This window comes from Branchiostoma belcheri, unplaced genomic scaffold, assembly GCF_001625305.1.
Source record: "Branchiostoma belcheri isolate BF01 breed outbred unplaced genomic scaffold, Haploidv18h27 scaffold17, whole genome shotgun sequence".
Classification (NCBI taxonomy): domain Eukaryota; kingdom Metazoa; phylum Chordata; class Leptocardii; order Amphioxiformes; family Branchiostomatidae; genus Branchiostoma; species Branchiostoma belcheri.
The window spans coordinates 3,256,685-3,271,856 of record NW_017803157.1 but is presented as its reverse complement, the minus strand read 5'-3'; the positions used below and the strand labels follow the sequence as shown (position 1 = coordinate 3,271,856).

Below are 15,172 nucleotides of genomic sequence, written 5' to 3'. Positions count from 1 at the left end.
ATTTTAGACAATGAATATAGACATTCCAACAAAAATTAACTGTGCCACAGACTGTGAGTTTTGTTTTTTGTTGGTGACAATAAAGTCTATTTTGCTCACATTCAATGTTGTTATTGTGGTTCTTTTTTATTGAGTTATAAGACCATGTTGATTTGATTATATCAAGGAGGTTGACATATGGATGACATCTGTGCTTCCACAAAAAGAAGGTTTTTAACCATACTAGTACTGTAAATCATGTAAGATTGAGTGAGAGTAAATCTACAAAGCAGTTCTCAATTTTCTACACTTTCCAACTGTTTCCAAAGCCTGGTAGGATCTGGTTAGCCTCTACCAGGCTTGAGGAGGTGGCTGGAAAGAGTAGAAATCGGCCAAATAAAGAGATAAGCATGCCAGGGGAGTTTGTCCGTTGAGAGAACAGTTCGCCGCACCCCTGTTCTCTCAACGGACAAACTCCCTTGGCATGCTTATCTCTCTATTTGGCCGATTTCTACTCTTTCCAGCCGCCTCCCCAAGCCTAGTAGAGGCTAGGATCTGGTAGAGGCTACTAGTACGTTATTTTACATGCAGACAATAAATTATTGACACATCCTAAGAAGGTTGCCAGACCCCTGCTGAGTGACATCCATTGTTTCTATCCCTCTATTGTCAACTCATCATCCTGATACAATCTGGACAACACGTTTGATAGGTCAGTTTGGAAAACTGATATGTTTGACAAATAATGTTATTTTTACACTCAATTGAATTCAATATATGCAGTTGAGTGTAAAAATATATCTTAGCTGATTGTAAAAATAACATAATTTGCCAAATGATATGCTTTGAAATTTAGAACCGTTTGCACATGCCTAAACATATTGTCTGATCACTGGATTTAAAAGCGGAAAAACACCCCTCTCGTGTCAGTGCGCTCGTCCATCCGGGAAGTCATATGATGTTGACAAGATGGCGGCCGTATCGGTCAGAGCTGTCGGCAAGCTACTGTTTTTCTTCACTTTCTTCTCAACAGGTGAGTTTTCCACAGAATTTCTGACATCTGGGGAAATATTTACATATTTCTGAAGCAAGCACAAGCTTTTCGTTCCACAGAAGTGGCTGGATCGTTGAAAATTAAGCTGTACTTGTTGCAACTGGAAGAGGACGCCTTGGTATCATAAAATTATCTGTACTAACGTTGCATAAATGTGTATCTTCCCAAGTTATATATGTATCTCTAGAGCTCGCTAACGAAGCAAAATTTACTTAATGACCTAAGGCTTCGATTCATGTCTCAAAGAAATTAGACTTTTTCTTGACCTGAGCGAATTTGGGTGTGTGGCAGAGGCTTGTTTTTCTGCATTCGTTTACAATCATTATGTTACAAAGTACGATTCAAAATCCAATGAAATCTATACGTAAGTATTGAAGCCTATGCAATTTTTTGCCAGTTGTATTCCTGCTCTGGGCTGAAACTCAGCTTCCATCCCGACATTTCTCATGTATGTGTGAAAATTTCTTGAAGTGCAAAAATTATTTATGATCTCAATGATGATTTGATGCAATCATAAAAGCTTTATGATAGTGCTGGTTTCAATGGACGCTTTCCCCTGCATTTCAGTGACTGTAGGATGGCTGAATCAATTAGAAGGTAATTATGATGGCATTGCACTGAAGCATGGTAATTGTTAGATTGTTCAATTCCTTGTTTGCTAACACCTTGCTTCACCCCTAACCCACCATTCACACCTCATACATGTTGTTTGTATTTGCAATTAGCACTCGGGCTTGTATTTTCAATAAACGTTTAATATGCAAATTGCGTGAGCTAACACTGTTTTTGCTTTTTTTTTTTGCATGTGAATGGATCATATACATAATGTCTTTGGAGATGTTGTTTTTTTAACCAACACTTATCTTTAGTAAAGTTGATCATTCATTTGATATCTGTAACTTGGTCAACAATCAACATACTACTAGTAGTTAGATAAAATTGTTAATTTGCTAATAAAAAAAATTATTTGAGTGATTGCAGCGTAGAGCTGTGTACCTAAACAAATTTTAGGTACAGGTACAGGTACAGGTACAGGTACACAGGTTTAGGTACAGGTCCGGACCTGAACCTGTACCTGAACAATTCGACCAATTGCAATTTATATGCTCTTCTGAACTCCTTCAATAACAAAAAAACATAAATAAACTTGATAGTTAAGGTTTATTCTTTGTTTATGGCGAATGCTCAGATAAAATATAGGCAAAACTAAGATGTTTTTGTTTTCATGAACACACTGTCCTTACACAGGCACCCATTGTTAACCAGCTATTTAAACATTTGAGGTCACAAATAGGCATAAAATTGGTGTGAAATTGTTTAGGTACAGTACCGGTACTGAGGGATTAGGTATTTTGGACCTGTACCTAATCAATTTTTTCCGGTACAGTATCGGTACTGCGTACCGGTACACAGCTCTATTGCAGCGTGATTGTCAAATTTTCTTAGCTCACCGTTTTGTATGATAACCTGAGTGCATGCAAATAAAAGCTAGATTTGAAAAACATTAGGCTGACCCCACAGTTTTTTTCCTTTTCAAGTCTTCTTTCCTTTTGTGTTCCAGTAAAGGCAATAGATTCCCCAACAGATGAAGAGATTTTTCAGTATCAGCAGCAGAGATCATCAGTAGAGAATCACATAGTCTCCACCAGCAGACATCATCACCACCGCACCGCAGACGCCCCTAGACTAGTGATGGACACAGCCATCCTTAAGGTTAACACTAGTCTGGACTACCCTGTACAGATATGGGCTGTGTCTGCCGAGTGTTACAAGGTTAGTAAGGTCTAATTAAATGATATTAAATTTTATCACGAAAGTTCATCTGTAGTTTATGTTTAAAGGTAAAAGTTTTGTTCCAACGCAAAAGGGAAATGTAACTATTACATGTGTACCCCAATACTTTTCTGAACTTGATCATGAGTTTTAATTTCTATAGCAAATCCAAACTCAAGTTCTGAAAAGATGCTTTATACTATTTTCCTCTTCACCCAGATTTTTTGCACAGGCCCTAAATTTTCAGCCCTCAGTATTAGGTGGATAGGACTTAGGCTTTACTTAAACCCTGTTTTTTTGTTGTATTTTCCAGTGCAATATGACCTTCATGATGGAGGTAGATCCCAGCATTCCGACTGACCCATTCCTGGTACAGACAGCCTTCATGACACACATTTCAATCGTTAAAGACAACCACGACGGCACAAATGACTCCATCTGCAGGTAGGGTACAGTAACTTTACAATGGTGTATCTTTTTTCGGAATAAAAGACAAAACTTTTGATCTAACACAAGAGAAATTGTTCTCGCCTAGAGCTTTTGACCAGTCACTCTGGTCTTCCTCAGCAGACTGACTCAGTACTACAGTAGACCTTTCACTCCATTGCAACAGGGGCCGACATCGTTTACCAGATAACTTTGTTGATGTCACACTTCAGGGAAGCCACATGACAAGTCTAGAACCCATGACCTCTCAATCTTGTGTCTGCTAGCCTTAAGCCATTTGGCCTGTAACTCAATGCCACAAAGAAACAGAGTAGCAATGCCCAAATGTTCTTGTAATTCTTCCACCCAGATTTGACAAGTTGTTTGGAGAACATGGTGAGTACCAGATGCACATCAACCCCAACGGACCCAGCGAAGAAAACAAATTCGACTGTCCAGTATACGCAGATAAAGACCCTGTGGACAGCAACATTCGTAAGTATTAAGACAGAAATGTTACATTATAATGATTCCTATTACACTGTAGGCTAAGAAATCCTTTTTTCTGCATACCTGCTCTGGTACAGGTAACATTGAAAATTACAGTGTTTAAAAGTTTTACCTGCAAAACTTAAATTTAGGAAGTATGGATCATACAAAAAAATTTTTCATAAACCATTTCTTTTATTCTCCCTCAGTGGAAACAGTCAATGCAGCAATAAAGATTAACATACACTTGTATGTAGAAACCAACTTGGAACAGTACAGGTTAGCCTGTGTATACACAAGCTCTCGGCTGGAGGTTAATGACCCCCACCCCAAGAGCTTGTGGCAGAATAGCTGTAAGTCGGGCGGCCCGTTCCCTTTCCTGGAGTCACCAATAGGAAGCCAGTATTAGGAATTAATGTGGGAACCGACTGGGCCGGCGCCAGGCAGCCGGAGAAGGGCGGAGTACCGGGCGGGGACGAGAAATTTGATCGACTGCGGGTGGGAATTTCTCAGAAAAATGGCTGCGACTAGCCCGAAACCGAGTTTCTGTGCATTCTGGAGTCTGTGTGTGTGGACTTTGGGAGTCCCTGGCCCCTAGAGCCGCTTCAGGAATAGACGATACAATTTTTTTGTTAAACAGAGAAACGACGTGTTTTCGTGTCTTCCTACCGGCTATGAGAAGACCGAGATCGTGAAACAGTGCAGAGCAAGCGAAAACGGCGGGTTGACGACTGTGATTCTTGTGCCACGATGTTGACTCCTGTCAAATTGTCGATACTTTATAATTGCTGGAATCTAAAATGTTACTGGCTTCTCCTCAGCGGGAGTTGTTTATTGTTTTGATCGGTAAAACGCAGGGTAAAATACGCTAGAAATTAATTACTTTGTGGGTAAAAGAAAACTCACGCCGAGAGCGAGGTCCACACTTCCGGGTTCAGCGACGACAAAATGGCACGAAAAACGTTAAAAATCCGCATAGAAGTATATAATTTCGTGACTGATTCTTGAAACTATGCATTTCTTCACTAGAATATCGATGTGTGGTTGTGGAAAATAGCATTTTAGCGCTTATATCGAAGAAAGAAAAGTTGATTACACGCGCGTCGGCTCGGTCAATTTTCAATACCGCCGGCGCTGCCGGAAGCGGACGCTACAACTAATCAGAGATGCGAAATGTGGACATAGCCGAGTGAAAATCGTGACGCCAAATACAAATCCGTGGATGAGATTCTTTTCTCTCGGTGTGGCTGCCATTTCCCACGAGGAAGTTCCAGAAACTTTGGAAAATAGAAACAGATTCGACTCGCGAGCGGGTGGCCGTGCCTTCCTCGGCCAAACTTCAAGTTTGGGACATGAAAGGCGCGCCGACGTCCATCACTGGGTAGCGACCGACAGGCCCATAGCAACCATCTCTGTTGGGTGCCGCACCGTCTGAGGGCCGTTCGTGACGTTTGCATCTCATTAACCATATATGGCGGACCAGGGCCGTCGACAGTCCGCCAGCTTTACGCGTGCTTGACATCAAGCTTTTGGGGGGCGGCAACCTAGGGCGGCGGCCGCCAGGAGCGCGATTTAGTCAGGCTAAGTACAGGTTAAATGCAGGTAGATTATCAGAAATACCTGCACTTGGACAATGATGCAGGAAAGGAAGATTGACTCTAATCTTTTGTAGCTACTGTAAACTGATTGAACTATAATGTGAGTATCTTGTCATTTTCAGCCATCTTGGTTGCCTTCTGCATTTATGTGGGACTTTTTCTGGTCTTCTTGGCTGTCAGACAGTTGTACTACACCATCGGCAGGTATGTAAACTTTAGGTTTTAACATTTTACAGTTGTGTAGTACAGATTTCAATAATTAACTTTCCTTCCCACACGTTTTACACATGGTTTTATCTTAGTTCTTGTGCAAAGTTGTGTCAATCATATTTGAATCACAATGGAAAGCCATGTAAAAGCTGTGTAACAGGTGTTTAAAACTTGTGCCATGTAAACTTTGTGCACTGATCATCTCTTTTCCTTCCCCATTCCAGGTCCCAGTATGCTTGGTTTATTGGATATTTTCCTTTTAGAGAAACAGACAGATTGGTGAATTCGGTAAGTGTGATGTGTCACTAGTCACTAACTTTTTGAATTTCAAATTTAAGTTTGAGTCTATAACCTCTTCTGCACCTGCAGTTCCATTTCTAGTCACTAGGGACGGGCAAATTTCTAGAACAGGAAAATGGATAGCTCACAATCACAGTGAGATACACAATGTGCATAATATGTGATGTCAGGGCAAAATCAGCAATTCTTCTGGTAGACATTTCTGTTGGAGTCTCTTTACAGAAACTCTGGTTGCTACTGATATCATTGTCTCTGCTTTCCATGAAACCTACCTATATTTTATTAATGCTGTATGTGTATGATATTGAATATGAATCACAGACTGTAACTCTAACAGTAACAACATACAGAGACTCCAATTGATATCTGTATAGGTAGAGTCTACGATCAGATTTCCCTTTGACAGAGACAGGTCAGTATCCCTATCGGCAGAAACTAAGATCAGAGACTAGGATCAGAGTCTCTGTCAACAGAAACTTCAATAAGAGTTTCTGTTGGTAGAGTTTCTGTTATACCAGAGACTCCAATCAGGATTTCTATACTTACCAGTATAGAAAGTCTGTACTCTAACATACCTATCCTTCCCCATGTGTAGGACCTAGGATCCCCCAGCCCGTCCTCCACGGGTACAGAAGACAGGAGACAGGCAGGGCCAGACTCCACTGCACAGGCTGCTCCACAGGGACTGCGCAGACTCAGGTCACTAGACACATTCAGGGGGTACGTATGCTCAACCTGTCTCAGGCCTTAAACTGGTTTTATGATGTATGCATGTATGGATTTTTTGCGCTGGTGCAGGTAATATTGAAATTACCTGCACCAGATAAATTTTACCTTCAGCATTCAGGAATTGGGAAGAATTGATCATACCAAAAACACCCACAAGTAATATATAAACCCACTGCATTGTTGGGGGTATACGTAGGTAGACATCAGAAATACCAGACATCAGCTCCAATTTTACCTTCCATAACTTGCATATGCACCCAGTATTTCAAGTCCTGTGGAAGCATTTGAATAGCTATAGAACTTATAGTTATATAACTGTAAAATGAAAGACTGTAATGGTTGTAATTTTAAGCAGGTAATGGTTAATGACTTTTAAGTTTGTAACTGGTTGGTATTTTCCAGGCTTTCCTTAGCTGTGATGGTGTTTGTGAACTATGGAGGAGGGGGATACTGGTTCTTCAAACATGCCAGATGGAATGGTAAGGTCATTAAAGGCTAAAATTGTATTAGTCAACAAAAAAAATTATTAGATACACAACACGCATTATGTGCATACATTAATTATATAATTTGTGTGTCAAAATTCACATATAGCCAGATTTCTCTAATTTTGTCTTTTTTTTTCAAAGGTTTGTATTCTGATATAATGGAATAATATAAATTAAAATGTGTATTTTAAGTTTGATAACAGGAATGCTTACCCTATCCTATCATCCATTTAGGCCTCACAGTAGCAGACTTGGTCTTTCCCTGGTGAGCACAGTTCTTGTTATTTTTGTGCAAAAATTATATACAGAGAGGATGTAGACTCAGGAGCTAAAATTGGTCTGATAAACAGGCTAAAGCACTTAAGGTGTTTACAAGAAAATTTCAATACCCTCTCTGTTCAGAAGCTCTGAGGAAGGTGTCTGATAGACACCAAAACATCAGCAACGTCAGAGAAGCACTGGTTGTGCTTAAAACAATTTACCCTCTTTTCTGTCTAGGTTTGTGTTTATAATGGGGACGTCTATCGCCCTGTCGTTCCGGAGACTGCTGAAGAAAGGCGTGTCCAGACTGAGTCTGCTGTGGAAGGTCGTACAGAGGACAGTCATCCTGTTTCTACTGGGGCTCTTCATCATCAACACAAAGAGAGGACGTGAGTTTGTACTCAATATTTCAATCCTAATAGATTCACAACTTAGCATTGTGATAAAGGCTTTCATGGAGTGTTCTAGCCTGCATCCGTCTTTCCAAATTTTACCATTCATCACGGACAACGTATAATGATGTAGAAAGAGATGTTAGGTAGATTAAGCTTTACTTTTACCGGTAATGTGTCTCTCAATGCATTAGCATCTTAGAGGGTCCCATTTTCCCAAGGGTGACTATTTGCTGCATTGACTGTTAGACTAAGTGTTACTACCAATGATGTAAAAAACAAATATTCGCATTGGTTTCTAAATCTATAGATTAGGTCCATACTTCCTAAATTCTGAGCAGTGCAGGATGTTTGCTGATGCAGGAGATTTTAAATATTAGTTGAACTCTACCTCCATGGTTGAACCAATGCAGGTGTGTAGAAAAACGTATTTCAAGCTCTGAAATATGTCTGATGCATTTTCTCTCCTAGATAACTCGTGGTCAACCCTGCGTATCCCGGGAGTGTTACAGAGACTTGCCCTGACATACTTCATCGTCGCCCTGCTGGAGGTGGTGGGAGCTACTGCAGAGGACAGGAACTGGGTATGTGCTGTTGTACCGTGTCTGTTCTTTGATGAAAATTTAATGGAGAAATTTTATGGAATGAAAGAGACCTGTCATTGACAAATATTCTCACACCATCATCATTCCCTTCACATAGTTTCTGAATGAATGAATGAATGAATGAATGAATTAATTAATTAATGAATGAATGAATGAACAAACAAAATGAATGAATGAACAAATGAATGAATGATTTATTAACATGTCATGCACTACATGTACATGGACCCAGCCCATGCTGGCTTATAAGACACCATTTGTAATTACAATAATTATTTGTACAGAAGGAGAAAAGAGAAAAAAGAAACTTAAGAGAAAACCAGAGGTACAGAAATGACGTAACATGTAATATTTTGAATGGGAAAATCTTCATGTGATTGTAATTTACTGCACTTTTCAATATGATCAACCCATGCTGTCCTGCACCAGAGGAACACCCCTACACTGCAGTGGTACAGTGGTGGTGGTATGGTCCATGTCTCCCATGTTTCCCCCACACTAACCCCCTGTTTCCCTTGTATGTTTGTGTGTGAAAGTCTTGGAAGCCCCAAGGCTACCTGTCCCTGTACCTATTACAGACCTCGAGAATCGCACCTGTGAGGGACATTGTAAACTACTGGCACCAGTGGCTGGTTATGGTCGTCATGGTGACAGTACACCTGGTGCTGACGTTTTGGCTGCAAGTCCCCAACTGTCCTCCGTGAGTGACCATTTTCAAAGCATAGTCTGATGAGGGATGAATCCATTCTACTGTATATCAAACAAAGTTTCATATATAGTACTTAGTAGAGTGGATTCATTCCTCAAGCTAACTACATTGTAACATCTACCGGTAGCACACAACAGTCATCCCTCAGTAAGACTATTCGGCTCCAGATGTGTGATAGATGTCTGTTGGCTTGAGGAATAAATCCACTCTACTTTAGAATGTCTCAGCCACTTAGTAACACACATATACAGTACATTTGTATATATAATATGGAACTACTGGGGCCAGTGGCTGGTCATGGTGGTACTGGTGACGGTACATCTGGTGCTGATGTTCTGGCTGGAGGTTCCCAACTGTCCTACGTGAGTACTGTTTGTTTGATATACAGTAGAGTGGATTTATTCGTCAAGCTAACCAACATATTACAAAGTTTAAGCCTTAGTTCCAACACAAAAAGAAAAACCCACCATGAATTTTGGGTTGAACATGTCAAACTTCATCAGATGTGTGATCCCTTTGCTGACTCTCTGGAAGTTGGAAGCATCTGAAAAAGGTTGACGTTTAATCACTGACAGGTGAGTTTTTCTTTTCATGTTAGAACTACCGATAAGGCTTAAACTTAAACTTGAACTTTAGAATGATCAGAAATTTGATTGTGAAAGTCCAGTTTTGCCACCCTGAAATCACATTGGATGCCCTTATTAAAACTAGTTGTTTGTTTCCCACAGTGGTTATCTGGGCCCAGGTGGTCTGTCTGACCTGGCCCACTACAACTGTACCGGAGGGGCCACAGGGTACATCTGTGTTTAAAATAGCCCCCCCAAAAAATCTACTTGAGGCATCTTTTTATTTTTGGCACTGCCCATAAATAACTATAACCAGCCAACAATACATTACGTTTTATATCAGTGATACCACAATTTTTGTCCTCAGATACGGTTGATAATATTTTAATTCAATAGGATTACCAGAAAATCGATAGGGAAGTTTTTCCAACCTGAAATTAAAACTAGATGTTTGTTTCCCCCCCAGTGGTTACCTGGGCCCAGGTGGTCTGTCTGACCTGGCCCACTACAACTGTACAGGAGGGGCCACAGGGTACATCGACAGGACAGTCTTTACTGATGACCACATATACGATCACCCAACACCAATCGTAAGGCCACACTTTACACATTTGTCATGCTTGTTCCCAGATTTTTTGTCTGTTGGTTTGCTTCTAGAATAACTAAAAAAAACTTTGTTTGTTTATAAATGTTTATAAACAATATTTGTTTATTTTTGTGAGAATGGTGAGAAGTCAGCTAACTTGGTGTTCAATTCTATCAATAGAATCTTAAGTTCAGTAATTGGCTATGTGCTATATACAATGTTTTTGCAGTGAACAGTGAATGCCTTATAGGGTATACATGTACCAGCTGACATGTACAATAAAATATAGAATTTATTTTGTCATGTTTTGCATTTTGTAGACTGTTTACAAGACAGAAGTACCCTTTGACCCGGAAGGACTTCTTGGCACACTGACGTCTGCTCTACTCTGCTTCCTGGGGCTTCAGGTACTTTTTATCACTTCAAATTTATTACCTAATTATTTTTATGTATGCCAGTGATGAATACACATACAACAAACTGTATGTTAATGTGTGTCTTATGATTTTTGTATACTTTTTGGATAGGCTTTTGATTGACTCAGATTATGGTATGCATAGAAGTCAGTTGTGTGATGTTAATCAATGGGGCATTCTCTCTAATCATACAGTTCAGTTCCAAAACATTCCAAAACAGATACCCAGTACTAGGGCTGCATACCAGTTCACTGGACTTGGATCCGGACATGTAATAATGTTTAGGTTCAAGTCCAAAAAAACCTAAAAGTCAATAACCAAGTCCGGACTTATTACCAAAAAGACCATTTCACATACCCCTTTTCTTTCCAAACCACCTCCCATAGATTGCAAAATGAAGAAAACATTGCCATCGGGCATCATCAAGTGTCGGCCTCCATGTTATGTGGCCAAAGTTTTGCCCAAACAACATTGCAAGGTTGCCAACATGCAATTTTGTATATGCCTTGGGTTTAGGTCTGGACTTACAAGTCCGGAACTGAACCTAAACCTCTGGACTTGAATCCGGACCTGAACCTAAAATTGGGTTTAGGTATGCAGCACTACCCAGTACAATGTCCGATGTCTTGTTTCTTGTGTTTCAGGCAGGAAAGATCCTCTTGACGTACACACAGAATGGACAGAGGGTGGGCAGATGGCTAGGATGGGCTGCAGCCACGGTAACTACTGTTCTAGTGGACTTGTATACTTATGTTTACCGAAGGAAAGCATATTGTTTTTGCTCGGTTTCTTCTTCTTCTTCTCCAAACAGTGACCTCTTACCTGACCAATGACATGATTTGTTGACGTCTGTCACCATGGTGACTGGTGTTGGGTTACATAATGTTGCAATTTCATGGTCTGCTCTGCTCCTGTCACCATATACTAGTAGTAAATGTATGTGAATGTATTTGAGTAAGAATTAACAGAGCAGACCATGTCCAAAGGTAAACATTATGCATTTGCTTTGCAAATGTTACTTCTCTAGTTTCTCTTTATCATTGTGTAGATCTACTATGTGAAGCACGTCGGCAGAACGTACTACGCCTGTGCAAAACGCTGATTTTTCATGGTTTTCGATGGATGTTTGGTCACCGTTGCATCAGAGTTTTGCCTGTTGCAGAGGATATGTTTTCGGACATAAATTTTGGAAACTACAGACAGGGTGTTTACCTTATATACCCTAATACAACCTTATATGAGATGTTTCTCCAAAGTACTATGCACAAACATTTAATACAGGCTTTGCTCAGGTGCAGTACTTTCTGCCGACGTGCTTTGTGATGTTATGCACTTGTACATGTAGGACTGGTGTAGGTGTATTGTGTAGATGTAACAGGTTGTGAACATGGTTGCTGTTTTACACTTACAGGGAGCCATTGGTGCTCTACTGTGTGATGGCAGGCAGAACGAAGGATGGATTCCACTTAACAAGAACCTTTGGTAAGCATACTTAACCAGTACAGCACCATGTACATGAATTTGTGTTACTTGTGAAGTACAGGACAAATATGAAATATGTTATGTCAATCAACACTACTATAATTACAGTTAAACTTGTCTAAGACAGGGGACCAAAGAAAAGTTTACATTGCACAGCACAGGTGTCACTGCTTAATATCTCTCTCACTATCCGGTTTATCGTCTGTTGTTCCTCGTAAAAAGGGATCGACATGCTTGCACACTGATGCTGGGGCTTGATGGCAGCCTGCCATTTTACTCTGTCCTGTGGTTCTTGGGCTCAACAAACATAGATGCATATTTACATATCTACATGGTTACAGGCAACGGTATCTACAATGTGGTCCCAAACATATAGAAATGTAATAATTATGTTAATTCACTGTTGAACTGAAGTTGCAATCAATGATTTTGTTTTGTGCCAGGTCGGTATCATTTGTACTGGTCCTGTCCTGTTTCGCCTTTGTGCTGCTGTCTGCGTGTTACATCATCATCGATGTCAAACAGTGGTGGACAGGCGCTCCGTTTTACCAAGTCGGTAAGGGATATGTCACACTGTACCTAATTTCTGTCTCTGTATAGCCAGTACAACCGCCCTTCGGCATAACACAACAGCTTCTGTATCTGTATAGCCGGTATAACTGCCCTTCGGCGTAACACACCATCTTCTGTATCTGTATAGCCGGTACAACTGCCCTTCGGCGTAACACGCCAGCTTCTGTATCTGTATAGCCGGTATAACTGCCCTTCGGCGTAACACACCAGCTTCTGTCTCTGTATAGCCAGTACAACTGCCCTTTGGCATAACACACCAGCTTTGTAGGCGCGCGGTGGAAGCTAGCTATGTTACACTTAACGACCTGTTACACCCAATTACATCTAACTGCAGGAGTTGTTTAAAGGTGATGATGCCCCAACTGCACTCGGTGGCAATGAGTTCCACTCTATGATAGTTCTTGGAAAATATGATTTTGAATATGTCTGAAACTCCTTGAATAGAGAAAAAGAAGAAGATGAAGTTGCTATTTTGGTAACATTATATTTTGTGTCATTTTAATGGAGTTGGTAATGGTCTGAGTCGTCCTGATTCCATATTCAGCCATGTGTGACAGACACTAAAGTTGTTTTCCCTGTGTTGTAGGTATGAACTCCATCCTGGTGTACATCGGACATGAACTGTGTGCAGACAAGTTGCCCTTCCAGTGGGCAGCCTCCCCCACACACTCGGCTCAGCTGGCCACAGACCTGGTCGGCACAACGTTATGGGTCCTCATCGCAGTCTGGCTGCACTACAAGAAATTCTACCTCAAGATTTAGCCAATCAGTCTTCTCAATGTTACTGTACAGGATTTTTTTTTACTTCTTAATTTGTTGGTTGTCAGATTTTTTCAGAAGGAAATGAAGTGACAGGGCAAAAAAAAAATTAAAAAGATATAGCCATCTTCCAATCAGGCTTCTGAATGTCTAAATGATTTTTTTACCTTCCTTTTTTTCCTTAGGCCACACCAATTTAATTTCTTGGTTAACAGATTTTTCTAGAAAAATAACGGGCGGGCGAAAAAAATAAAAACAGGCCTAGGCATCCTCTTATAGCCCTAAATGCTACAATAGGAGCCATGGAGTCAACACAAAAGGCTGGGTTGATATTCAAACAATGAATTTTGAACTTTTAATGAAACCACTGCATTGTTACATGGAAAAACTGTAACAACTAGGAACTTGGAATAAATAGATATAGCCAACCTCCAATCAGCCTTCTGAATGTCGAACTGATACTGTACAGGATTTTTCTACCTTCCTTTTTTTCCTTATGGGAAAATGGCATCAAAAGCTGTTGTCAAATGTTGTCAGACTCAGAGGAATTCATAATAATGGTCTGTCTTAAAGTTTTCCAACCACTACCATTCCAATATGATTATGAATATTATTAGTAGCAGTAAGACAATCTACATGTAGGTAAACTACTTGAAATGTCTGTAATTATGTTTACTGAAGGAAAACATATTGTTTTTACTCAGTTTCTACCTCTTCTTCTTCTCCAGTGACCTATGACCTCACCAATGACATGATTTGTTGACGTCTGTCACCACGGTGACTGGTGTTGGGTTACATAATGTTGCAGTTTCATGGTCTGTTCTGCTCCTGTCACCATATACTAGTAGTACATGTATGTGAATGTGTTTGAGTAAGAATTAACAGAGCAGACTATGTCCGAAGGTAAACATTATGCATTTGCTTTGCAAATGTTACTTCTCTAGTTTTTTATCCAGTTCTGTAAAATAACCAGTACCATTCCATTGGCATGACATTGAAACAAGCTGGTCCATTTTTAGTTAGTATTTACTGTGTTGTATTTACCATGATAAATCATGAAAAATATGAATGATTGGATGAGCTTAGGCTTCATGTACTGAAATGTGCAGTACAGTATGTGTACAATATATTGATGTACATTATTGTTTTTTGTTAAGGCCATTATCTGGGAAAAGATAAACTTAAAACACCAATAATGTATTGGAGGGACAATGATGAACATAAAAAATAGCAAGAGTTACATATATAACAGATACTACAGAAAACGTAAATTTGTCTAATGACAAATTATCACATTTTTTTATGGCTGCAGGATCTGATTTTATCATGGTCAATTTGCAGTAATATTTGTGCCAAATCGATTGGGACATTTTAATAAGATCGAAAATCATACTACATTGTACAAAAGGCGGCCAATGTATATTTCAGTCATTATTCATATCTCAAGGAAAACATTTTGTATATGGGTGCAATCTCTGTAACTTTGGTGATTATTATAAAACATTGCACTATTGAATCACCAACCACCCAGATCTCGTCTTTATTGTGCTGGTAACTATTATAAGGATATCTTTGTTTTTCCTTACGTATGTCCATGAATAGTTTCATCAGGTTGGTAAGACACTGAGTAAAGAGACTCTTTTTACACAACCAAGTCTTTTATTCACCCGGCGTTTCGGTGACTGCCTGTCACCTTCCTCAGGACAATTCTGACTTTGCAGATATGTAAATATTGTACATTTGGGAATGCATCTATGGCAGCGACACCTGTGCTGCA

The 15,172-nt window shown here is 40.0% G+C and overlaps 1 protein-coding gene across 3 annotated transcripts; it reads left to right on the top strand.

The window, feature by feature from the left end:
- The first annotated feature begins 879 nt into the window (after positions 1-879).
- LOC109466833 (heparan-alpha-glucosaminide N-acetyltransferase-like) lies at positions 880-13,508 on the top strand. Of its 3 annotated transcripts, XM_019764678.1 has the most exons (19): positions 880-1,012; positions 2,595-2,806; positions 3,120-3,250; positions 3,603-3,727; positions 5,442-5,523; positions 5,754-5,817; positions 6,425-6,549; positions 6,961-7,037; positions 7,281-7,311; positions 7,545-7,696; positions 8,171-8,283; positions 8,841-9,004; positions 9,742-9,811; positions 10,116-10,169; positions 10,486-10,572; positions 11,226-11,300; positions 11,993-12,063; positions 12,507-12,619; positions 13,223-13,508. In XM_019764678.1, the coding sequence occupies exons 1-19, from the start codon at positions 949-951 to the stop codon at positions 13,396-13,398; spliced, it is 1,986 nt and encodes a 661-aa protein (XP_019620237.1). In that variant the 5' UTR covers positions 880-948; the 3' UTR covers positions 13,399-13,508. The 3 variants fall into 3 exon arrangements, with proteins under 3 accessions (XP_019620237.1, XP_019620238.1, XP_019620236.1); XM_019764679.1 differs by lacking the exon at positions 9,742-9,811 and having other exon boundaries at positions 8,883-9,004; positions 10,046-10,169; XM_019764677.1 differs by lacking the exon at positions 9,742-9,811 and having other exon boundaries at positions 881-1,012; positions 10,046-10,169.
- Positions 13,509-15,172: the final 1,664 nt, after the last annotated feature.